Source organism: Scyliorhinus torazame, chromosome 22, assembly GCF_047496885.1.
Source record: "Scyliorhinus torazame isolate Kashiwa2021f chromosome 22, sScyTor2.1, whole genome shotgun sequence".
Taxonomy (NCBI): domain Eukaryota; kingdom Metazoa; phylum Chordata; class Chondrichthyes; order Carcharhiniformes; family Scyliorhinidae; genus Scyliorhinus; species Scyliorhinus torazame.
The window spans coordinates 80,744,273-80,769,959 of record NC_092728.1 but is presented as its reverse complement, the minus strand read 5'-3'; the positions used below and the strand labels follow the sequence as shown (position 1 = coordinate 80,769,959).

The 25,687-nt window shown below is 41.7% G+C and overlaps 1 protein-coding gene across 1 annotated transcript in view; it reads left to right on the top strand.

Moving 5' to 3' along the window:
- LOC140399162 (nuclear receptor subfamily 5 group A member 2-like) overlaps positions 1-25,687 on the top strand; it is a 147,721-nt gene that overhangs the window by 13,310 nt on the left and 108,724 nt on the right. The window contains exon 4 of the mRNA XM_072488432.1: positions 12,245-12,888. Coding sequence (XP_072344533.1) covers positions 12,245-12,888 — 644 coding nt within the window. The remainder of the gene's footprint in view (positions 1-12,244; positions 12,889-25,687) is intronic.

Sequence of the window (25,687 nt, the reverse complement as noted above, 5' to 3'; positions counted from 1 at the left end):
CAGCGATACAGAGAAGCATCTGAGATCTCATGACATGAAAAATTCTTAACCTGCTTTGTGTTTTATAACACATTGGGTTGACATATCTTTCTTTAGTTGGATCTAAGTTATTGAATTGCTGAAATTAACCTGATCAATCCTTTTAATTCTACCAGCACTAGATTTCATTGTAATTAACAAAAAATATATTTTGTTGAACTAATCACAGCATGAGAAAGAAAAAGAATTCAGTTCTAAGGCAACTACTTCTGTTCTAAATAATCAATGTCTTGATGATATTAATAATACTTTACTTTCAATATCCAATTTCAGGGCAAATAAAAAAAGAGGGTTTATCTTGATGTATCTGTTGAAGTCAGTGGTGAAACCAGCAGTGGAGCTGTTGATGTATTTTGTTTAGGAGACTGGCAAAGAGAATTTAATTAAGAGTATCAATGTAGGGTTAGGTACCATTATAGAACTGGCTTTGGTGATGGAGGTGGTTGTTCGGTTTGGATCTCAGTTAAGGCTAGAACAGGACAGTGACGCTTACACAATGTTAGATGAATCGGGGCTATGGTGGGAAATTTTTGACAGGAACTAACAGGATCTACAGGGCAAAATGTTGACAATTCAACACAAATAAACAAATAGACGTTTTGTAGTACAGAACTTGAAGAAAGAGACATTTTTGTTGAAGCTTTACTTCTTGCACTCATCAGGACAATTCGCAAGAATACAAATCCAAGGGAGACAATAAATGTATACTCTATGTGAAGAGAATTTTGATTGGTTGGCAAGTGGACTCTGATTTGCAGAGGCATTTCCATGGAGAATGTGCCAGTTGATGATGTCTGACAGTTAACTGCCAAGCATTGTTTGATATTTAAACCAGGCAGCTTGACTCTGGTCACATAATTTCCCTGAAGAACGAATCAGCAAATGGCTATCACTTATTTTGTTTAGCTGAAATAGGTGCAACGTGTGTACCTGCTCTTTCTGCCTGCAAAGAATATGCAAATGAACCACACTGAAAGCCTGACTACCAGTCTTAAATTGTCAGCCTAATTCTTAATGCACTTTGGAATATTTAGCAAATGCAGTCCAATAATGGAATTACATCTAATGGTGGATACTGTGGTTTGAGTTTTGCAAGCACAGGTTGGTTGAATATGGTCTGTACCTTGCCTGTTGTGAATAGCGGCTGTGACATGCTGTTTGATATGATCTACCAGTCTTTGGGATGCACCGCCTACATACCTTACATCAATTTGGCATAGAAATTCATAAACCATATTACTCATTTATGGGATAGGCAAAACGTCTATTTGGCTTGACAGCAGCATCTGTTAGTGGCGAATAACATTTGTGTTGCTACTGAGTAGGAGGCACAGTGGCACAGTGGTTAGCACTGCTGCCTCATAGTGCCAGGGACCCGGGTTCAATTCCAGCCTCGGATGACTGTGTAGAGTTTGTGCATTCTCCCTGTGTCTGCATAGGTTTCCTCTGGGTGCTCCAGTATCCTCCCAACAAGTCCAAAGGTGTGTGGGTTAGGTGGATTGACCATGTTAAATTGCCCGTAGGGTCCAAAGGTTAGATGGGGTTATGGGGTTACAGGGATATGGTGGGGGAGTAGGCCTAGTTAGGGTGCTCTTTCAGAGGATCGGTGTAGACTCGATGGGCCGAATGGCCTCCTTCTGCACTGTAGGGTACTCTATATGAGTAGTAGCATGAAACAGCTAGCTTCACCAGTTGCTCAAATGTTTGAAATACCTTGCCCTTCCAGGGGAATCTAAGGAAAAATGGGCAATTTTCCGGGCCAATGAGTGCACCGTGAAAAGCTTTGACAAAAAATGTCCCTTTTTTCAGCATTACTATTTGGACAGTATCGCTAAAGAGTCCCTGAGTTTGACTGCAGTAAAGATTGACTAAATTCACATTCATGACGCAGGGGTGCCTTTCTCAGATTAACATTGGCATCGAGGAATTATATAAATCGCATTGGGATAATATAGAGGGAATCTATTCACCATGTGCAGTATAAACCGTTATAAAACAATGCTTACGTCTCAGCTGTGGAGTACGGTGTTTAATTCCAGGCAGCGCATTTCAGAAAGGGTGCTAACACCCTGTAGTGTGCAGAAGAGATTTATTATCATGGTGACAGGTAATAGGCAATTCAGTTATGTGGAGAGACTGGAAAAGCTGGGACTGTTCTCCTTATTGAAAAGATGGTCAAGAGCAAATTTAATGTAAGTGTTCAAAACGTTGAACGATTATGATAGATTAAAGAAGGAGGAAAAGTTTCCAGTGGCAGAAGAGTTAGTAACCAGAGGACACTTTTTTGTGATTGGAAAAAGAACCAGATGTGACACGAGTCAACATTTCTTTTTACGCAGCCAGTTGTTATCTGGAATGCATTGCCTTAAAGGTAGAAGCAGACTCATTAATTGGGTGGCACGGGGCACAGTGGTTAACACTGCTGCCTCACAGTGCCAGGGGCTCAGGTTCAATTCCGGGCTCGGGTGACTGTGTGGAGTTTGCACTTTCTCCCCGTGTCGGGTGCTCCAGTTTCCTCCCACAGTCCAAATATGTGCAAGTTAGGTGGATTGTCCATGCTAAATTGTCCCTTAGCATCCAAAAGGTTACGTGGAGTTACTGAGTTACGAGGATAGAGTTGGGGTCTGACCCTAGATAGGGTGTTCTTTCAGAGGGTCGGTGTAGACTTGATGGGCCAAATGGCCTCCTTCTGCACTGCAGGGATTCTATAATTAAGCTTCAAAAATGAATTGGATAAATACTTGAAGAAAATAAAATGCTGGCCCAATTGGAAAGAGCACAGAGTGAAATTAATTGGATAACTCTACTAATGAGCTGGCAGAGCCATGATGGGTCAAATGGCCTTCTTCCCTTCTGTGTTGTATCATTCCATGAAACCATGATTAATGGGATAGTATAGAGGGAATCTATGCATCTGATGGATTATGGGATGACATAACACCAATCTATTCACAGCCTTCATTATTGGAATAGCATAGAATAATTCTTAATTTTCTCATGATTGAGAAAGTATAGAGTGAACTTATTCATATCTTGCTTTATTGGAAATATATAGAAGTACTCTTTTCACTAGATGTGTTACTGGGATAGAACAGAGGGAATCTATCCATCTTATGTAATATTAGGATAGTATAGAGGCACTCTTCATTAGGTGCATTACTGCGACAGAATAAAGGTACTCCACTCACTTTGTATTATTGGAATAGTATGGGGGATCTATACATCAATGTGAGTATTATTAGGATTAACTGGAGGGAATCTTTCCACCGAATCCATTATTAGTGGGAATCTATTCACCCTTCATCTAACTTATGTTTTGTTGTAGATATGAAATTGGAAAATATTGCTTCTGCAACACTGCCACATTCAGCGCTTAGTGCAAAAACACCTATTAAAAAGAATACAAATTGATGGGGCTCTCTTGTTTTTTTCTGCCATTTCTGTGGCTTTCCAATAGCTTCATGTCCATAAGGCCGTTGCTAAAAACGAAATCACAAAGAAATAAAAATTTTAAAAAACATTTTGAGAATATTTGACCAGATTTATTCACAATTATATTTCATGATTTATCAGAATACAGTTTTGAATACCAAACATGTGAGCTATAAATACAAGCCCACCCACACACGGGGGCCGGTTTAGCTCAGTTAGCTGGACAGCTGGTTCGTGATGCAGAGCAAGACCAACAGAGCGGGTTCAATTCCCGTACAGGGTGAGGTTATCCATGAAGGCCCTGCCTTCTCAACCTTGCCCTTTGTTTGAGGTGTGGTGATCCTCAGGTTAAATCACCACCAGTCAGCTCTCCCCCTCAAAGGGGTAAGCAGTCTGTGGTCATCTGGGACTATGGCAACTTTATTTACTTATGTACCACACTATCTTTACCATTCGGAGGTGGAGCTACAGCATTGATTGCTTACCTTCCTGCTATTAAGTTGTTAGTTGCAATGAGTCGTGTAAAGGTGTTTGCACAATTTGCTTTCATGCAACCAATTTCAAAAGCTGCCACCTGAAGCTCAGAGTTTCTGCATGCGTTGCTTAACAGACATCTAACTTCACCATAGTAGAAGAACCCGCACAGAATAGTGTCAAAGTGTCACGGTGATATTCTAGACACAAAAATAAAATAGTGCATATGACACTTAAGCATCACTGCTAACTTCAAACACGGAAGGAGTTTTGGCAAAGTTATATACTACCGTGAGGTTGACTTTGTCTTTAAGGTACAAAATTAGGCTGGTGTTACTATTGGAAAACAATTGTAAAATGAAAAGATAAGTTATCAATATATACTATTAAGACAATATTATACTATACTTATAATGCAGTATGGTTTATTAGTGAAACATAAGAAATGTATAACTATGGAATATATAAGTGTAAAATCTACACTATTACCTAGATGAAACATATGAAGCATTGAAGAGTTGTATAAAGGCTACAGATTGTTCTCTCTTAATGTACTCCAATAAACATTTTGTACAGCTGATCAAATTATGTTACACTGTGCATAACATCACACATAAGCTCAGACTGTTGTTGAGGCCAACAATAATTTAAATAATAAAAATATTATAATAATCGCTTATTGTCACAAATAGGCTTCAATGAAGTTACTGTGAAAAGCCCCTCATCGCCACATTCCAGCGCCTGTTCAGGGAGGCTGGTACGGAAATTGAACCTGCGCTGCTGTCATTGTTCTGCATTACAAGCCGGCTGTTTAGCCCACTGTGCTAAACTTGTTTCTGGACCTCAGATTTTAACATTATTTTATTATAAGCTCACCCATGACCCTCACTGCTGACCCTGATTTGCAGGCTATAAGATATGACTGACATCTGAGAGCAAGGGATGCAGGAACTCTTGGCATTAGAAGTCTACGGCTGATCACAGCTACTCCTATACCACTAAACCTGTAAAGAACAGGCAGTGCCTCACTCTGCCTCTTACAAAGAATGCAAAATCCCTGATGTGTTTGAGCAAGAATGCACTGATGTTTGGTTCCATAACCTTAAGAAGTTTTGGACGGATGGTTTTGTAGATTTATGATCCCAAACATTAGGCATATTTTAGTCTGGGAAAAACATTTAAACAAACATTTAGTTTCATTTTTTTGTATCCTAGTCCTTATAAGACTATCTTCCAGAATGTGGGCTTCAAATATAAGGGTAAGAGTTTTTAGAAGTGTATAAAAAGAAAGAGTAATCAAAGTAAATGATGGTCTATTAGAAGCAGAAACAGGAAAGAATATCATGAGAACTGAGGAAATTGCAAAGGCATTGAACAAATATTTGGTGTCTGTCTTCACAGTTGAAGACACAAGTTTATTACTAGAAATAGAGGATAACCTAGAGGCTAAAGAGTGAGGAAATTATGGTAAATAATTACAGTGAAGAAAAAATATTAGAGAAACTGGAGGGACTGAAATCCAACAAATCCCTGGGACCTGAGGGCCTGCACCCTAGGGTTCTGAAAACGAAAGCTACAGAGATGGTGAATGTGCTAGCAATGATTTTACAAAACTCCTAAGTATTAGGAACGTTCCCATCAGAATGGAAGTTGTAACAAATGTAACACCATTTTTCAAGAAAGGAGGGAGAGAAAACTGGGAACCACAGGTCAGTTAGCCTAGTATCTACTATTGAGAAAATGCTGGAAACCATTCTTTAAAAAGTCTGAACAATGAACCTAGAAATGCAATAGTATGATTAGAACAAGTCAACATAGTTTTCCAAAATGGCAATTCTATTTGATATATTTATTCAAATGTTTTGAGGATGTAAACAGAATGGTAGATAAAGGGGGAACAGTGGGTATAGTATACCTGGATTTCCAAAAAGCATTCAATTTTTTCAATTCTTTCATTGGATGTGGACATTACTGGCTAGGCCAACATTTGTTGTCTACCCCCAGTTGTCCTTGAGAAGGTGGTGGTGTGCCGCCCTTTTTAACTGCTACAGTCTATGTGGTGTAGGTACACTCACTGTGCTATAAGGGAGGGTGTTCCAGGATTTTGACCAGCAACAATGCAGGAATGATGATATAATTTCAAGTCAGAATGGTATGTTACTTGAAGGGAAACCTGCAGGTGTTGGTGTTCCTACCCATCCGCTATCCTTGTCGTTTGCCACACAAAGGTTAATAGGCAAGATATGGGCTCATGGAGTTGAGGGTAGTATATTAACATGGATAGAGGATTGGTTCCTGGACAGGAGACAAAGAGTAGGCATCCACCAGGCATTTTCAAGTTGGCAAGCTGTAACTTATGGAGTGCCACAAGGATCATGCTGGGGCATCAGTTATTTCCAATCTATATTAATGATTTAGTTGAAGAGACAGAGAGTAATGTATCTACATTTGCTGATGATATAAAGTTAAGTGGAAAGATAAGCTATCGGGAGCAGGAAGCAAGTTGAGTGAGGATGGAGGCAGGCTCTTGTAGGGAGTCAGGGTTGTGGGTGCTGGCAACAGTGCCACTTCCATTTGCCCCAGGGGAATATTCAGGTAATCTAGTGGTGATGGCCACACTGAAGATATGGATGCAGTTTTGGAAGCATTTTAAATGAGAGATGGGCTCAAAGTTGATGTCGATATGAGCTAATCATTTGTTTGAGCTGGCCAGATTGGATGCTCGGCTTCGGGGCTGGGAGGAGAGGGAGGTAGTGGAATTGAATGATTTATTTCTGGAAGGGCGGTTTGCGAGCTTGGAGGAATTGATGGAGAAGTTTGGGGTGCTATGGACAGAGGCTTTTAGGGATTTTCCAAGGAAGGTTTTTCCAACATTCCCGGTAATACCGCCTTCCTCATTGTTGGAAGTGTTGTCAGTGATGGGATTGGAGAGGGGAGTCACTTCGGGGATCTATGTGAGGGTTCTGGTTGTTGCTGGAGGGGGTTGAGACCAAGTGGGAGGAGGAGCTAAGGGAGCCGCTGGAGGAGAGGTTGTGGTGTGAGGTGTTGCAGAGGGTGAATGCCTCAACCTTATGTGCGAGAATAGGGTTAATACAATTAAAGGTGGTGCATAGGGCGAACCTGATGAGATCAAGGATGAGCCGGTTGTTTGGGACGGATGGACCGGGGGGGCGGGGGGGGGGGGAGGAGGACACTTGCGAGCGGTGTGTGAAGGACTCGGCCAACCTCCTCCCACTTAGTTCTGGTCTTGCCCAAAGTTGGGGAAGTTTCTTCAGCACCATGTCAGCGATCTTGAAAATGGACGAAGAGCCCAGTCCCCTGGGGGCCATATTTGGGTTATCGGACCTGCTAGAGCTACAGAGGGGGGCGAGGGACCATCACTTATGCCTTCGCCCGGCTGGTTTCCCGAAGGCGTGTTCCGTTGGGGTGGAGGTCAGCTTCTTCGCCCTATGCCTCGGAGAGGGACATAGATAAGCTGCAGAGTTACAGAGGGACATAGATAAGCTGCAGCGCTGGGCTGAGAGGTGGCAAATGGAGTTTAATGCAGAAAAGTGTGAGGTGATTCATTTTGTAAGGAATAACAGGAAGACAGAGCACTGGGCTCATGGTAAGATTCTTGGCAGTGTGGATGAGCAGAGAGATCTCGGTGTCCATGTACATAGATCCCTGAAAGTTGCCACCCAGGTTAAGAGGGTTGTTAAGAAGGTGTACGGTGTGTTAGCTTTTATTGGTAGCAGGATTGAGTTTAGGAACCATGAGGTCATGTTGCAGCTGTACAAAACTCTGGTGCGGCCGCATTTGGAGTATTGCGTGCAATTCTGTTCGCCTCATTATTGGAAGCATTGGAAAGGGTGCAGAGGAGATTTACCAGAATGTTGCCTGGTATGGAGGGAAGATCTTATGAGGAAAGGCTGAGGGACTTGAGGCTGTTTTCGTTAGAGAGAAGAAGGTTAAGAGGTGACTTAATTGAGGCATACAAGATGATCAGAGGATTGGATAGGGTGGACAGTGAGAGCCTTTTTCCTCAGATGGTGATGTCTAGCACGAGGGGACATACCTTTAAATTGAGGGGAGATAGATATAAGACAGATGTCAGAGGTAGGTTCTTTACTCAGAGAGTAGTAAGGGCGTGGAATGCCCTGCCTGCAACAGTAGTGGACTCGCCAACACTAAGGGCATTCAAATGGTCATTGGATAGACATATGGACGATAAGGGAATAGTGTAGATGGGCTTTAGAGTGGTTTCACAGGTCGGCGCAACATCGAGGGCCGAAGGGCCTGTACTGCGCTGTAATGTTCTATGTACTTGTGACAATAAAGATTATTAAATTAAACTGGTTCATGAATGGAAAGAATGAATTTAGGGAACTGAGTTTATTTTTCCCTTTCCATTTCAATACAAGTCAAGTGAAATGTACCTGGAGTGCATTTTGAACCTGAATATCCCCAAGGGCAGAGACATCCATTGGAAATGTATTGACCTAAATGGTCTGGCATAATGGTAACAACTGGCAGCTTCAGGGCCTTTTCATTGCTGTCCATAAACAGCAGCTCAAGGTGTGCTACCTCAATTGCTACCTCAACCTACCTATTTGAAGCTGGAGGTGCTCCCTGGCAGCCTTTTCGTGGCTACACCTATCTAGGCATAATCTCCACTATTAAGTTCACTTTTAACTAGACAATTGCTCGGTGTAAGGGAGATATCTGAGATTTGAGCATTGAGTTGAATAACAGTCTTGACAGTAACAAGTCATAGTTAGCCTGAAGGGTATCATTCAATTTCTAATCATTGGAATCTTAAATTGCATCAAATTATAGGTGCTATTTCTGAATAACTGTTCCAATAAATTACTTCTAAAATTATAATTGGAATTATCACTGAACTAGTAATCCATAGACCCAAGATAATGTTCTGGGGACCCACGTTCCAGGAACCCGGAGACCCAACTTGTTCACTAATGTCGTGCAGTGAAGGAAATCTGCTGTCTTTACCTGGTCTTGTCTACATATCACTCTAGTCTCACAGCAATGTGGTTGACCCAAATACCCTCCGAAATGGCCAAGCAAGCCACCCAGTTGTATCAAACCATTAGAAAGTTTACAAGGAATGAAATTTGATGGACCACCTGGCATCAACTTCGGCACTGGAAACGACAACCAAGAATTCAGCCCTGTCAACCCTGCAAAGTCCTCCTTGCTAACATCTGGGGTCTTGTCCAAAATTGGGAGAGCGGTCCCACAGATTAGTCAAGCAAATGCCTGACATTGTCATACTCATGGAATTATAACCTCCGGCAGGACAGACCCGGAAGAGATGGTGACACAGTGGCACACCATTAAACGCTCCCAAAACGGGACTCCAATTTTTCCTGTTAAATCGCTCCGACTGCATTAATGCTGAAATTATTTTTTCAAAAATGGCCTCTACAGCTATCTGTGTTCATTTTCAGGCCACATGTGATCAGTTTGTGCTTTGATCCTCTTTCTGCTTCCTCAGGTGTGTCTTCGTTTTCCAGTTCAATTGTCCTTCACAGTTTACAGGCTCCACTGAGATTCCATTGGAACCTCTGAATCCTCTGATGAGCAGCAATCATTGTATTGCAGCTGTGAGAAAGCATCTCCAAGATAAATGAAGGGAAGAAATTTTATACATCACTGTGTCCTAAACAGTGTTAGCCTGGAGATACTTCATGCTTTTCTGAGGTTCTCTCCTGGAAAACAGGGAATATCGCAGTCGGCAGATTCCTACCTTCTTAAGATCATAATCCCAAATATCCTAGGACCTTGGAGAGGATGTTATGTACCAGTGAAGCAGGTCATGGATGATGTTCATCCCATTGTGTGATCTGGTTGTAATCAGATACATGTTGACTTGTTTCTTCATACTTGTATGATACAGTGGGCTGAGCAAGGATAACAGAACAGATGTGCTCTCTAATCAAGCTACTCACAGTATATTTTCATAACCAGTAACCCTCCCCCATGCAACTCTGGACTGTAGCCATTCAAAGCTATATTGAGGCATCTTTGCGCCTTTCTAGTTGGAAGTGATATCCACATTCCAGTGTTTGAAATGAAATGAAATGAAATGAAAATCGCTTATTGTCACAAGCAGGTTTCAAATGAAGTTACTGTGAATGTCGCCACATTCCGGCGCCTGTTTGGGGAGGCTGGTACGGGAATTGAACCGTGCTGCTTGCCTGCCTTGGTCTGCTTTAAAAGCCAGCTCTTTAGCCCTGTGCTAAACCAGCCCCTTAGAAATAACCTCTTGTCTATAGGTAACACCAAAGTGAAATATCATTCAATGATGCTGTTGAATCTGAAAATATGTAAGAGGAATATGTTAGTGCTTTCCTCAAGTGTGATCATTAGCGATTAGTAACATGGTTTACCTTAGTTACTTTGTGCAGAATATTAAATTAAATGTTTAAATATGTGCATAATGAAAGTTATTCAGGCAAACAAACTGCTGTGAGTATAAGTGCAGTTACATGTGTCTTATTGTCCTGCAGAATAAGCTTATTTTATATACCTATATTATGTATATAAAACATATAGATTATTATGATTATTTACTCACTCATAGCTCCAGTGCCACCTTGTGTTTGTCCAACCTGTGTTAAGAAAGTGTCCTCTTTCTGATTCTGTAAACCCCAGCAGACTGAGTTCTGAAAGGTGCCATTAAGCACAATCCCATGCGAGGATTGCCACTCGAGGATCAGGGCCAAAACCGCAAACTGTGTGGCCTCACACAGTATCTGCACAAGGCTCTCCAAGCCAAGTTGTGACACTCTGGTGTTTAATTCAAGTGGTCAGCCTATTTAGCCATAAATTAGTTTTATCCTTGTTCACCCTCAACAGTTAAGCACCTGCCAACAGTAGCCCCTGGGTAGACATTGGGAGCATCATCACGCACCAAGGCCACTTGTGACAACCTGTCATTTGTTGGCTGGGATCTGCAAACTGGGGATTGAATTTTGGAAGTTTATGGTGTAGCTGACTCAGTTCCCATGGCAGATATTCATCCTTACCCACTAAACCATTGGGAGATTGGGTTCAATAATCAATTTTGATTGAAACCCCATGGGCTCATCGCGCATGGTACTTGGTTAACTTGTTGGTCTTGAATAGACTGGGCAGGTTGAGACTGAGAGCCAGATCTTTTTCCACTTTGAATCAGTAGTAGAAAATATCATCGACATCAGAATACGGTTATTAAATGTTATGCTAGTCACATGGTCTGCTCTTTAAATTGAAATCATGAACACCCAATACAAAACTCTTTTCATTATATTAACAAAGAGCAACATAATTTAATCCCCAGCTTGTTCATGTCATTTCATTTTGTGTTAGTCACTAATGTTCCTTATGCATTGTTCCATACTTAGTATTAGTATATGAATGCATTTATGCAACTCATTAGAAGTCATCAAAAGTAATTGAAAGTTGCAAAGTGGTTTCAAATCCCAAATTGGATTATTAGGTGACCTCTGTGTGTTGCAACTGAAAAAGGACAAATATTCATTAACTTTTTTTGTGATTTAATGTTCATTTAATATTAAGATTCTTACTCCTCAGCTCCCATTATTGATGAACATTAAATTAAATAATACATTTCCAGATTCAATAAACATGACTGTAATAACTTATGAATTGGAGCCTTTGCCATGCCCTGTTGCACGTGCAATGCAGCACCCAAACAAATCCCTGGAGACCATTACTGCATTGAGTGATCTTCAATCTTTATATAACATTCAAGCGTCATTAATTGCTATGACTTCTTGGGGGTTCCTATTTACCTAGATTAGATCATCTATTAACACAGTTTATCAATTAAATAATGTCTGGCCACACAATCCTATCACTGATTTATGATAGGTCCATCTGCATATCAAACATTATAACTCAAAGCAGTTGCTAGCTCAGCATTTTGTTGCAAATCACATATGAAAACTCTAAAGAGAAAAAGAAACAAAATAAGAAGGTTCAGAAGCTTTGCCAAAAAAAGTTGAAAGGTTGAAAAAATCAGTTTATCTTAGTTTTAGGGGAAAACAGTGATATTTTTCTCTTTTTGATACTAATTTTCCTTCATCCCTATTCAGAGATTAGTCGATGAATTTAGTAATAAATATTTGCATGTCAAACAACTTCATAAAATGGTGTTGACTCGTGAACTTATGAATCTTTGAAGATTCAAACCTGGTATACTCCTAATATCATGTGTTTTAAATAGTGTGATATCTTAACTCTTTCTGCCCAGGTTGCGTTGATGAGTATTCTTTTTTGCTTTCTTGACTAGCTGTCCGTGCAGACAGAATGAGAGGAGGAAGAAACAAATTTGGGCCAATGTACAAGCGTGACCGAGCCTTAAAACAACAAAAGAAAGCCCTGATACGAGCTAACGGCTTTAAGCTGGAGACTGTGCCTCAAATGGTGTCATCAGGGCAGACTGACTATTCACTCTCAACTGCCATACATAATATACATTCTGTATCCAAAGGCATGCCACCTAACCCAGCCACTTTACCAGCTACAGATTATGATAGAAACCTATACGGAGCACCATCAATCGGCATGTCCTTGCCAAACCATGGAGCACTGCCAAACTATCAGTACACGTCGTTTCATAACCGGACGATCAAGTCCGAGTACCCAGACCACTATGCAAGTTCACCAGAATCCCTGGCTGGCTACCCCTATCCAGACACTTATCAATCCAATTCTCCACCTACAGTCCCACCGCTGATTCTAGAGCTCTTACGGTGTGAACCTGATGAACTTCAAGTCCAAACTAAGATTTTGACCTATCTACAACAGGAACAGGCCAATAGGGGAAAACATGAAAAACTTAGCACCTTTGGTCTTATGTGCAAAATGGCTGACCAGACCCTCTTTTCCATAGTTGAATGGGCACGTAGTTGTATCTTCTTCAGAGAGCTTAAGGTAAGACAATCTTAATTAATACAAGTTATTGCTGAGGAAATAATCAATCTTGCTATTTAGTGCCTGACTAATTATATTGACTGCTGTTTCTTACATTTACTGATTATGTTACCAGCAAACATTGCACAACTGGTTGCAGTTGGGAGGGCTGTATCATCTGGTATTTCCATGACTATTGTCCATAGTTCTCCAATATTTTCCAACAGGCAGCATGATTTGATTGGAGTCAGACTGTGTCAATTATCCTGTCACAGATATGAAAAGTTTGACTCCCCGCGGTCTTATTTTGGCCTTTACAGAGGTTAGAGTGGCAGCCATCTGGAGCAAAGTTTTCAACCTGTTTCTGGCTAAAGGTCAGATGCTCACCACCTAAGCATCTGGGCCACCTGCTTCCTAGGTCACAATTGTGCTTCGATGTTCTGCAACTGAAAACTTCCAGTGCTTCATTTGAGGTTATGACTTAGCCAGTTTTGAGTGTTTGCTTTTTCTTTTATTTAATTTAGGAAATAATTATAATTTGATCCTAAATATTCTTTCAAGTACGATTTTGTCTCATGAAAAAAGTCATTTTAAAACCATTGGACACCAATGTAAAATACGCAAATAGGTGGACTTTAAACCAAAATGAGTTTTTAGCATCAATATTTAAGAGATATTATATTGAAATAAATATTTTATATTCTTGGAAAACATACGACAAAATTAAAGTGTCTTAGTTATTCTGGTATCCTCTTATTGATGGAAGAGATTTTCTTCATAGAAAATTGAAGTGTGCCCAATTCATTTTGACCAATTAAGGGGCAATTTAGCGTGGCCAATCCACCTACCATGCACATCTTTGGAGTGTGGGGGCGAAACCCATATAAACGCGAGGAGAATGTGCAAACTCCACACGGACAGTGACCCAGAGCCGAGATCGAACCTGGGACCTCGGCACCGTGAGGCAGCAGTGCTAACCACTGCGCCACTGTACTGCCCCCATTTTAATTTTTTTTTTTTATATTTAGAGTACCCATTTCTTTTTTATTTGTTCCAATTAAGGGGCAATTTCGCGTGGCCAATCCACCTAGCCTGCACATCTTTGGGTTGTGGGGGTGAAACCCACATAGACACGGGGAGAATGTGCGAACTCCACACAGACAGTGACCCAGGGCCGGGATTCGAACCTGGGTCCTCAGCGCTGTAGTCCCAGTGCTAACCACTGCACCACGTGCCGCCCCGCCCATTTTAATTTAATGAGTTAACCAGGTCAGCCAGAATCTACGAATGATTCCATTCCCGATCATTTTGTTTTTTGATGACTATTTGCGAAATTATTTCAGGTTACTTTTTGTGAAACTTTGAAGTGAGTTACCAACCTGCCAAGAGGCATGGAAATGAAGACATTAATTTATATTTCTTTACACATGTGAAGAATCAGATTTAGAGATCATCATTGTGGCAGTATAATAAAAAATACAAACGATACCTCAAAACAAATATCTGCATTTCCAAAACGATAGTGTCATTATTTCAATAAATTTCAGTACCAAGATATTTTGTACACATACATTTTTAGCCTTGGTACATGCTTTATAAAAATTGGATTTTGCATAATTTTCTAGAAATTGAAACTGGTAACCATTATAGTAGTATGGGGCACCATCTTTAAAGGGTGTGCCAATTAGTGCTGCAGCCTAATGGCCCCATCACTGAGTTATGTCAGGGGCTCTCTCCGCTTCCCCCCTCCCTGACATTCATTGCTGGAATTCCCCCCTCAGAGTCCATTCTTCTCCCCTGCCCGCGCGCACCACACATCAGCGCACTCCCCCCTCATGGGGCTCCACTAGGGTCTTCCCCTGGCATTGCCCCCGGCACAGTTTGGCACTGCATGCTAACCCAGCAGCGCAAACCTGGCAATGCCAATCTTACAATGCCAACCTGTACTGGGGACGGTGCCAGGGCATGACCCCGCCCCCGGGGCTATGCTTACCTCTGTGCCTGGAAGGAACCCTCGACTACTTCATGCTTGACCAAACCAGTTGCAAACCTCACCAACGTAACATGATGTCAATAAGGTATGAATATTTAGTGAGGGGATGATCATTTGGCGGGGGATGTCATTAATAGCATTTAAATGCATTCAAATTTCTCAGTATTAGGTTGTGGGCATGAAAATATCTTGTGACATCGGCTGCAAGGGGCAGGGAAAATCGGGAAAAACAATCTCTCCGCCGTGTTTCCTAATTCTCATGATATTTTTCATCCATGCTGCCGATCCTGCGGATGGCAAGTGCAGGCCCAAGATTGCGGCCTTAGAAGTTTGAACTAATGACCCAGAGAGTCAAATGTCAGTACACACATTTGAATTTAGTTGTAAAAATCTGAATTTTTGTTTACAGTCAGTAAAAATGACGATGGTGGTGATGATGGGCCATATGGTTTCATTCTGCGCTGTAATTTCTTCCATGTCATTGTCAGGTTGTATTATAAACACAAATAGTTCACTAATGTCTCTTAGGGAAGGAACCCTTTACTGGTAACCCTAGTCCCTTACCAAAGTTGTTGACTTATAACTGCACCTCAAGACACTGATTGAAGGTGAACAGCAAATGAACCAAGGGCAACATGAGGAAAAACGTTTCTACATAGCGAGTGGTTAGGATAGTGAATACACTGCTTTGAGAGTGTGATGGGGGCAGATTCAATCATGACTTTTGATGTGTTGGGTGCTCTGGATCCGTGGAACACATGCAAGCCATCAACACTTAAAATAGTGCAACACTATTTTATTAAGTTAGAAATTGTTGAACATACTTTCACTGTGGGTCAACACAATGTTAGATTAAACTAAAGACCTATGCCTGTCCTAACCAGTCTATACACTCAGCACATGGTGAAGATCTGTGCTGTAAGCTGTAAGCTCTGTCCTTCTAGGAGGCTGCATGCCGAATGAGCGGGAACTCTGATGCCCCCTGTCTTTATAGTGAGTGTGCTCTAACTGGTGATTGGCTGCGGTGTTGTGTGTGTTGATTGGTCCCGCTGTGTGTCCATCAGTGTGTGTGTATCTGCACCATGATATACTGGTGTATATTATGACAACTTTCAAAAGGAAAATGGCTGATTACCTGAACAAGAAACAAATTGCAAGGCTACAGGGAAACAGTGGGGGAGTGGCCTAAGTTTCCATTGCAGGTATGGGCACAACGGACTGATTTTCAACCTTCTGTGCTGCAAACTTTCCATGATTCCTAATTCACACGGTTGCATGAAAGGTGACATATCCAGCCACTCCGATGTATTAGCAACAGTAACAACTCACATTTGCGTAATGTCCCAAGGTGCTTCACAGAATCATTATTAAACAAGATTTGACACTGAGCCACAAGGAGATATTAGGACAGATGACCAAAACCTGGTCAAAGAGGTACAGTTGTAGGAGGTTACAGGGATCGGGAGAGATGAGGCCACAGAAGGATTTGAAAGCAAGGATGATAATTATAAAATTGAGGCATTGCCAGTAACTTTGGATAGAGGCGGCATTGTTTTAGAAGAGTGGGTTTATGGAGGGTGGTGGGTGGGAGACCAGCCGGGAGAACATTGGAATTGTCAAGAAGGTGACAAAGGCATGGGCGAGAGTTTCAACAGGGTGAGGACAGATGGCATTATGGAAATGGACGTAAAGAAGCTACGTCTGCAGTTTAAGAAGGCGGCTACCACTATTTTCCTTGAGCAACTATGGACAGGCAATAAGTGCATGCCTTAAGGCAACGCCACATCTCGGGAATAAATATTTAACAAAGAAATGAGCCCATCTAATTCAGCAGGCAGAGGGGATTTTCAAAGATTCATTTGTGATTTAAATTGGTTAAAGTATGACTGAACCAAACATTTCAAATCGCAGAATCCACTTGTTCAAAGCTGATTAAAATCCCTGTCACCTTGCCTAATGTCAAGTCACGTGACCTTATTTTCTGTTAAATGTAAATATTAACTATAAGTGGATTGGAGAGGCTTCCTACCCGTTTCTAATTAATTCCCAAATGATGACTTCCTCCCTGTGTTAGTGTTTTGGTCGAAGTGTCAGCCATCACTGCCTCCCATCTTCCCGGCAGGACGATTTAACAATCATGATTTGGCACAATATATTTAATTTAAGAGTGGTGCTCTGATCATACTGAATCTTCTTTGATGATCACACCATTATTTTCTGGTATCTGAAATGCCCGGTTTGTTAATGCTCCATAAGCCGGTTCTTCCAAATCTTCACCTCTTCCCTGATGAACACTGCAGGCTTTCCCCACAGGCTGCTCTACATTGTAGAGCTAATACATTAAAAAAAACATTCCTTCACATTTATCCTGTGCGCTGCTGCCATGGTTGCCACAGCAAGACAGTGAAAGGAAATCTGACTGAAATTAGAATAATTTTGATAAATGAACCCAAATTGCCCATATAGCTTTCTTCATTGTTTGTTTTCTGCCGACTCTCTGTATGTAGCAATTGTTATAGGTACACTTATTTAATAGCAAATGGCTAGAAGTTAATATATTGCTTGGGCAAATCACTGAGATTGTTACAAACTCTAAAGTGGAGACAACAAAGCTGAAGAACAATCAAAGTGACAAAATAATCTCACCTATCTCCTTTTGGATAATGATTTAAAATACATCACTTGTCAAAGAATAGGCATCGATGCAATAACTAGTGGTGTGAAGCATGGTGTCAAGTGAAAAACGTAATTGAAAGATGTCATATTGAGAAATTATAGTTGAGAAAATTCTATCTGCGGTCTTTGGGAGAAAATCAATACTGTCATATAAGGGCCACATTAGCAGTGGACAGAGCAGGCAAGGTCACCTCCATGTTTGTCAGTTTTTACTTGGGCTCAAGTTGTTGCCATCCTTCATCAAACTTCTTGATAAAGAACTATAGCTGGAAATTTAATCTTGGCAGCTGTGGAAATTCGCTTTAAAATAAATAACTCCAACATAAACAACGGTGACAGGAAGCAATATTTTCACAATGGACTTTTGTAGAGATGCCCTGTTTAAAAAGCGATATGATTGTGCAAAGTTAATTTTGGTAACTAGGTAAGTGAGATAATCTAAACAATGGTGAAACTAGGCTCTGTACTCCACTTCCCTTATTCTACTTGAGTGCTGCATTGTGATAACCACATTTCAATGCCTCTGTTTCCTGAAATAAAATGAGTACATACTCTTTCAGGGGAATCTCAACTAAAATAAAGTACTTAAGTGTATCCTGCACTGTGAAAAAGATAACTCAGCATCTTATTCCTCCAGTAAGTTGGGAAGTCCAAAGTGATCAGTTGTTGCCATGTGCACACAAGTATACTAAATACGTGTGTATATAATATGAACAATGAAGAAACAGAATGTTGTGTAACTTGATGGAGAACTTGGAGGTGACGGTGGTGCCATATTCCTATTCTCGTGTTTGTCAGTGGTGTTGAGGACTGGGACAATCATTTAACAAGGCTTTTCATATTACAAAAATGCTAGCCTTCTACCTACATTGTCAGCTTCTTAATTATTTTGTATTTGCTTTTGGGACATGGGCAAGTTTGCAGGCTGTTTCCCAATTGTCAAGAAGATGGTAGGGTGTTCTACTGACTTGCTGCACTGCAGCCTTCCTAGAGTGAGAGTATTCGCACAATGATGTTAGTTCAGAATTCCAGGAACTCGATACAGCAACAGCGAAGAAATGGCAACATATCTTGAGGTCAGGGTGGTGTGCGAGTTGGGGAGAAGTGGAAGATGTTTATGCCCCCCCAGTTTATGCTGCTTTTGTTCACAAGAATGATCCCTGGAATGAAGAGCTTGTCGTATGAGGACTCTGGGTCTGTACTCATTGAAGTTTAGAAGGATGAGGGGGGATCCTATTGAAACTTACAGGATACTGTGAGACCTGGATAGAGTGGACGTGGAGAGAATGTTTCCACTTGTAGGAAAAACTAGAGCTTTTAAAACAGAGATGAGGAGGAATTTCTTCAGCCAGAGGGCGGTGAATCTGCGGAATTCTTTGCTGCAGAAGGATGTAGATACCAAGTCACTGAGTGTCTTTAGGACAGATATAGATAGGTTCTTGATTAATAAGGGGATCAAGGGTTATGGGGAGAAGACAGGAGAATGGGGATGGGAAACGTGTCAGCCATGATTGAATGGCGGAGCAGACCCGATGGGCCGAGTGGCTTAATTCTGCTCCTATGTCTTATGGTCTTGTCCTTTTCAGTGGTAAGTAGATGGGAAGTGCAGTCAGAGTAAGCTTGATAACATTTTAGGAAAGAAAGTGTGTCAGTATCTTTGAAACTAAGATAAAGATTTTATACTGACGCTAATTGTTAGTCATAGATTTATTCTGTAAATCAATCATCGCTGTGAAGTAGTTTAGCATAAATTCAGAGTTAGGGCTCAACTCCCAGGAAGAGGTAACCTTGGGTTTGACACAGTAAGGATGTGTCAGTTGGTATTAACAAGTCCTTCAGGGTCTCTCGGACTTCCAGGGTATATTTTAAATCTGCTTGCAATTAATTAAATGTTCAAATAGTATACAAATATTGGTATTACCCTGTTAGCATAGGTGTGGAATCTTGAGCTTTGATTTCTCTATATATGGCTATAAGTACCAGGAATAAATATAGCTAATATGATTACAAAAGATTAGATCCACAAACATGAGCTCAAATCAAAGAGTGCTGAACTGTCAGCTGCTGATAGGGATGGGCACCAAAAGTTTTGTTTGAGCTGTAACTTTGAACTTAATTTGTGTGGTCTACAGCTGAATTCTGACGTAGAAAGAGTCTTTACTTATTTAGAAAGACACACTTGTGCCAAGGATTGGATGGTGAAAAGACCATGCCCTCTAGATTTCAAAGCCAAAGTCTGAAGCTACACTCTACCTACTGGAATGAATGAGGTTGTGTCCAAAATGGTATCTTCAGCATAGGTAGTTCAAACATAAAAGTCTACGTTGTTTGAAGCAATACAGATCACAAGAGGTTTTTTAATACTCATGATGAACATCCACCAGCTTAACAATATTAAGTGAATTATTTGTCTGTTTAATTATATCTTTCATTTTAAGTTCCACTTTGGGTTTCTCACGAGATATTTTGCCAAGTATTAACAGTCAAATTGTGGAGAAATTCAGCCCATAACAGGATAACATTTTTTACTCTAAATCCAAAGCACTTCAGGAGACGTTAGCCGTATTACCTCCCAAATTGCTTTTCAAGAAGAATGAGCAATGGGATACCACATGCATTGAAAATATATATACTTTTAAACTAGGGTACTCTACACATTGGGAGCAATTTGACGGGACCAAATCAGAGACCTGTTTTTGATGTGTTTAGCAGGGTGTTTCTCGGCACCTGCTTCACCAAGAACAACTCCGTATTTAACAGAACTTTGCAGTTTCTTTGGCCTCGGTGAGGAATACCCTGCCGAGGCCACACTTCCCTCATTTCCTGCACTAGCGGGCATGCATTAAGCGCATTCACAGATTGGGGTGCCATTTTAAAATCTTTCAACCCCCCTCAGCCACCCCACCACATCCTCCGGATCCATCCACTGCACTCAACCTACCTCTTAGGGGGTCCTCCAGCCCTCTCCTCCTCCCTTAAGGACAAGGCAACCCCGGGCCCAGGCCAGATCCCTGGCATCGGCAATCTGGCACCCGGGCACCTTGGTACTGCCAGCCTGGCGCCCTGGCAGTACTCCTGCCAGTCTGGCAGTGCCACCCAGGCACCCTGGTAGTGCCAGGCTGGCAGTTCCACTGTGCACGTGTGCCAGGGGAAGTGTCAGGGTACCACACTGCCCAGAGCCCAACTACATGAAGTTCTCTAATGGCCTTCCATGTTTGTGAAAACCAATGCTAAATGGCGCTCTGGCAAGGTCTCCCAGGCAAGGCCGTTAATTCCTGGGTCCCGGACGAATAGGCGCAGACATATTTAAGTGAGCCTAATGACTCATTTAAATATGTTAATCAAGATCTTGCCCAGCGAGGGCAAGATCCAGATCCTGACATCTCGCAAGATTACGTTAAAACTCGAGAGATGTTTCGAGCATTGCGAATCCCGCGAGAGGCCTCTCCTGAGATTCAATGACCTCATCACGTCACCAAGTCGGGTGTGACGAGGCCATTAGATCGCGCTCATTGTAGCACATTGCAAACTACTTTTCAGGAATAAAGCATTGATGCTTTAAAGTTGAAATAGAAATCATCCTCCTTTAAGTAGGTCTGATAGCGTAGGTATGGTGATGAAAAAAAATGTTTGTTAAGCTAATAAAGTGATTGGAGCAAACATGTTAAGATTGCTTTAAATTTTGTAATGTTTCTGCGCTGTGGCATTCTATGATGTTATGGCTCTATGTCAAAGTTACACATCTGGCTGGCTTTCATACTGTGTTGTGTCGAGAAAACCCACCAAAGAGATTCAGGTGTAACTTTGTCCATATGAATCCCAAGAAGACATATTATGATCTTCAAAAAGACATCTGGAGAAGATGGTGGGTGAAAAAATAGCCACTTTGTTACAGGCAAATCAGAAAAATCAGAGACCAAGTCAATTCTGAGTATGATTCCATGTATTTCACATGTATGGATGTGGGATGGATCATTCTCCCATTGTGTTGAGAATCTCATGTTAAACTAGGTGGGAGAGTTTCATTTCAGGACAAACAACACAAAACTCTTTAAACTTTATTTTTAACTAAATTGTTAGTCTGACCAGGGAAAGCATTGAGGTAGAATGTGGAAAGCAAAAATGATATTGAGGCAATCCATCAGACTTGAAAACTATTCCATATTGATGTAGACAGGTGAGCTTTGCATTACATGTGCTCCAAGTCACATTAATTCACAAAGTGTTGAATGCTATCACTGCCTGCAACATGTTTGGTGCCAATACACCAGTACTCCTTGATGTCTCTTAACTCACCAATGGTATATTGTAGATTATTGAGCTACATGTTCTCACCAAATAACTAAGGGCGCGATTCTCTGGCAGCATCATGGCCGGTGATTGCCGGAAGAGACTTGCAGCGAGCCTCCCGATAGCCTTCTCGTCTCCAAGGATTCTCCGAAGGCCCGCGAGATATCGGGGGTGAGATACTCTGCCGGCGGGTTCTCCGTTTTGCCGGCGCCCAGGGATTTCCCGACGGCGTGGGGCTGTCCCACAATGGGAAACCCTATTGACCGGCCGGTGTAATGGAGAATCCTGCCAGCGGGTCAAGGCAGAAATGTGGCGCAGCGGGCGGAGAATCCAGCCCTCGTTCTTGTTATTTAATTATTTTAATTCTTTAATGCATAGTGACTTGGAAGAATAGGTATTAACTGCAGCTTTAACTTTGCATATTCCAGCAGCCTGGCTTAGTTGCTGTTGCTGTGGTATTACTGATCCATTACATTGCAATGTGTTGTAAAGCCACAGCTGTAAACAGGTATGTGGCAAATATCCTGCTTAATATTGGCCTCTGTGATGCAACAATGCAGAGATTCTGGGCTGGATTCTCCAATCCCCAAGCCAGGGGCTTTCCGACGGCACGCCCTTCGCTGGTGGCGGGATTCTACACTCCCGCTGCTTATCAATGGGATTTCCCATTGAAGCCAGCCCATGCCGCCAGGAAACCTGCGGCCATGGGCGCTCTGCTGGTGGGAAAAGTGAATCGCAACAGCCTCTGTTTCACTTCAAACGATCCGGAATAAATAAATTATTTGCTGTGAAATCTCATTTTATCAGTCCAGGTAATTGAGGAAAACGCAGTCTTGCCAGACATAATATTGCAGACGTAGTTAGCTATGCTTATGACTGAAATTGAAGTAACCGAATAAAACCTTGCTAAATTCTGATATTAAGTATCAGATATCGGGCGTGATCGAAATGCCGCGCTGTGCCCGAAAAGCAGTGCGCCGCAGTGCAATGTGGCTGATAGAAGCCGCGAGACCCCACTCCCGAAATCTACCCGACATGCATTTAAAAATGGCATCCCGATCTCCCGCTACACTGAGGAGTTCTGGTGAGCGGAGATCCTCGGTGCAGAAAATGAGGCTATGTGTGGTTTCAGCCGTGCATTCCACACTGAGGCCCCCTATCTAACCCATGTGACGTTAGAAAGCATTGTGTTTCTTGCCGCTGCAAGCGCCGGAAAACACGCGGCTAAACGCACTCGCTATGGGATTTTGTTTCCATTTAGTTAAATCGCGGCTAGAGTTCAAGGTGATTGTCAAAACATCCTCATAGTTAAACCAGTAATACTGTGGCTACAACAGCAGAGGCTGGGATTTCTGTGGCAAGTAACTCACTTCTTGACTCCCCGAGGCTTGTTCACAATTTACAAGGCACAAGTTAACAGTGCAGCTCCACCAACACTCAAGAAGATCGACACCATCCAGGACAAAGCAAATCGCTTGATTGGCACCCCATCTTTCATCTTCAGCATTCACTTCCTCCATCACTGACACAAAACGGCAGGAGCGTGCACCATCTACAAGATGCACTGCAGCAACTCACCACCTAGGAGGACAAGGGCAGAAGATCCTCACTAAGCCACACACCGCTCTGACTTGGAACTCTGTCACCATTCCTTCAATGTTGCTGCCTCAAAATCCTGGAGTTTTCTGTCTAACAGCACCGTGGGTGTACCTACACATCATGGACTGCAGTGGCCAGAGGAGGTGGCCCACCACCATCTTTTGTATTAGAGAATGGCAATAAATACTGGCCTAACTGGTGACACCTACATCCCGCGAAAGAATAAAAAATGAAATATGATCGTTTTCAGTCAACAAAATGGCTCGCCCTTCTTTTTGCGGTCACTTTTGTTACCATCTCATTCCTCTGAGATGACAAGATGGCTTTGTGGGAGAATATCATCAGTCTGCTAAATCTGCTCTCTGCCCATTTGTGCTGCACATTTGGTTTTGCAATTTTAATAATTCTTTCTTATTTTTCATCTGCTAACTTTTGAAAGCTCTAACCTTAAATCTTCACTCATTTTGGGTCACTGTAACCTGAATCTAACGTTATCTGTGTCACTTAAAGCTTGTAAACAGCCTGATAAGACGAGTGTCATTGATCGACGGCGTCACCTGAAGGATAAAGCTCCTGTAATCAAAAGTTAGAACATTTGAATAGCTTACACTGAAGCTTTAGCTGTTTTTTTTCTTGCCTTGACAGTATTTCTGTCTTTTTTTTACGTTGGTGAAAATTAGTGCAGGCATTAAAATGTTCGCTGCCCAGTGTATATCTTGTCAGATTGAGAGAGTATTTTTATTTGCATGATTCAATATCTCTTAAAAGCTGCGACTGTATTATTTGACTGGCAGTGGCAATAAGGCCCCATTTTAAAATGTATTGTTCCAGTCAATTTTTGATGGTTTCTTTTTCAACCTTGTGACCTGTGTTTAAAGATTATCAATCCTGGTTTCATTCTCTATTGACAAGTGAGTAATCAAGCCTTAGGAGCACTTGAGAGCAGTCCAGTTGAACAAATGGTCGCACAAGGTAATTTTTTTAAAAATGGGAAATGAATGCAGCTTAACATAGCATGCAGTGGGTGAGGGTTAGGCGGGGGAGGGATAGAATGAACTTACTCGCAGATTTAAACATAATTTTTATCCAGTGAAGCTCCTATGTTGAGATTGGGACAATGTTTACTTATTGTCACTTAAACATTTCAAGGATGATTAATAGGTATATAAATTCTGCACCTTGTGATCTTTCCTCCACACATAAAGATGGGGCAGATTGGAATCTTAAATTACTCTCACGGATAAAATAGCGAATTGTAATTTTTAGAAATCGTGACTACTTTCATTATAATCTTTAGATCACTGAGCTTCAAAGAAAGGAATAGAGATCTTATATTGGGCCCTACCTTGCTGTAAATTTTTTTTTCTTTTGTTTATAAATGTAGAGTACCCAATTTTTTTTTCTCCCAATTAAGGGGCAATTTAGCGTGGCCAATCCACCTAACCTGCACATCTTTGGGTCGTGGGGGCGAAACCCACGCAGACACGGGGAGAATGTGCAAACTCCACACAGACAGTGACCCAGGGCCGGGATTTGAACCTGGGTCCTCAGCGCTGTAGTCCCAGTGCTAACCACTGCGCCACATGCCGCCCCATCCTTGCTGTGAAAATAATGGTGTGTTAACAACACACAGTTATGAGTGAACAAAATCAGGCAACAACTAAGTCAGAAATCTCCAGAATTTACGGGTAGATTCATGTCACTCCATTGTTTGCCCAATCTCCCTCGTTGCCTTTAAGAACTTGCTGGATGTGTATATTAATTGCCCGTTAAACTTGCTGCAGGAAGTTAAATCTGGTACCCAGAATAAATACTTTTTTTAATGATGAAATATTGCCGATCAATCAGTCCAGAAAGGGAACAATTTAAATTCTGGAGTCTCATTCCTTCAGGTAAAAAATTGTTCTTGGAGATTTTTTTTAAATTCTAAATATTCGTAAATTTTCCCTACTTTTTGTTCTCTCTCTCTTAATCTGTTCTTTCTTTTCTCTCCTTTTGCACATAATTTGGCATTGAACTCACCCACTCTAATTCACCCAACTTCTCAGTTCTTTTTCTGCTTCATTCTCAATCCCTGAATGTCACTTATGCAGGCGTACAATTGGTGTCACCATTGACTGCTGTCACAGCTGCACCCTTGACCTTGTTGTGCTGTTATGGCACAGAAATGTAATTGAGCTGGTACGGGTAGAAGATAGTCCAAGGAAAAGGTCATGTCCCAAGATGCCTGCTTCAGCAATCTTACCCCCAATTGAATTTCGG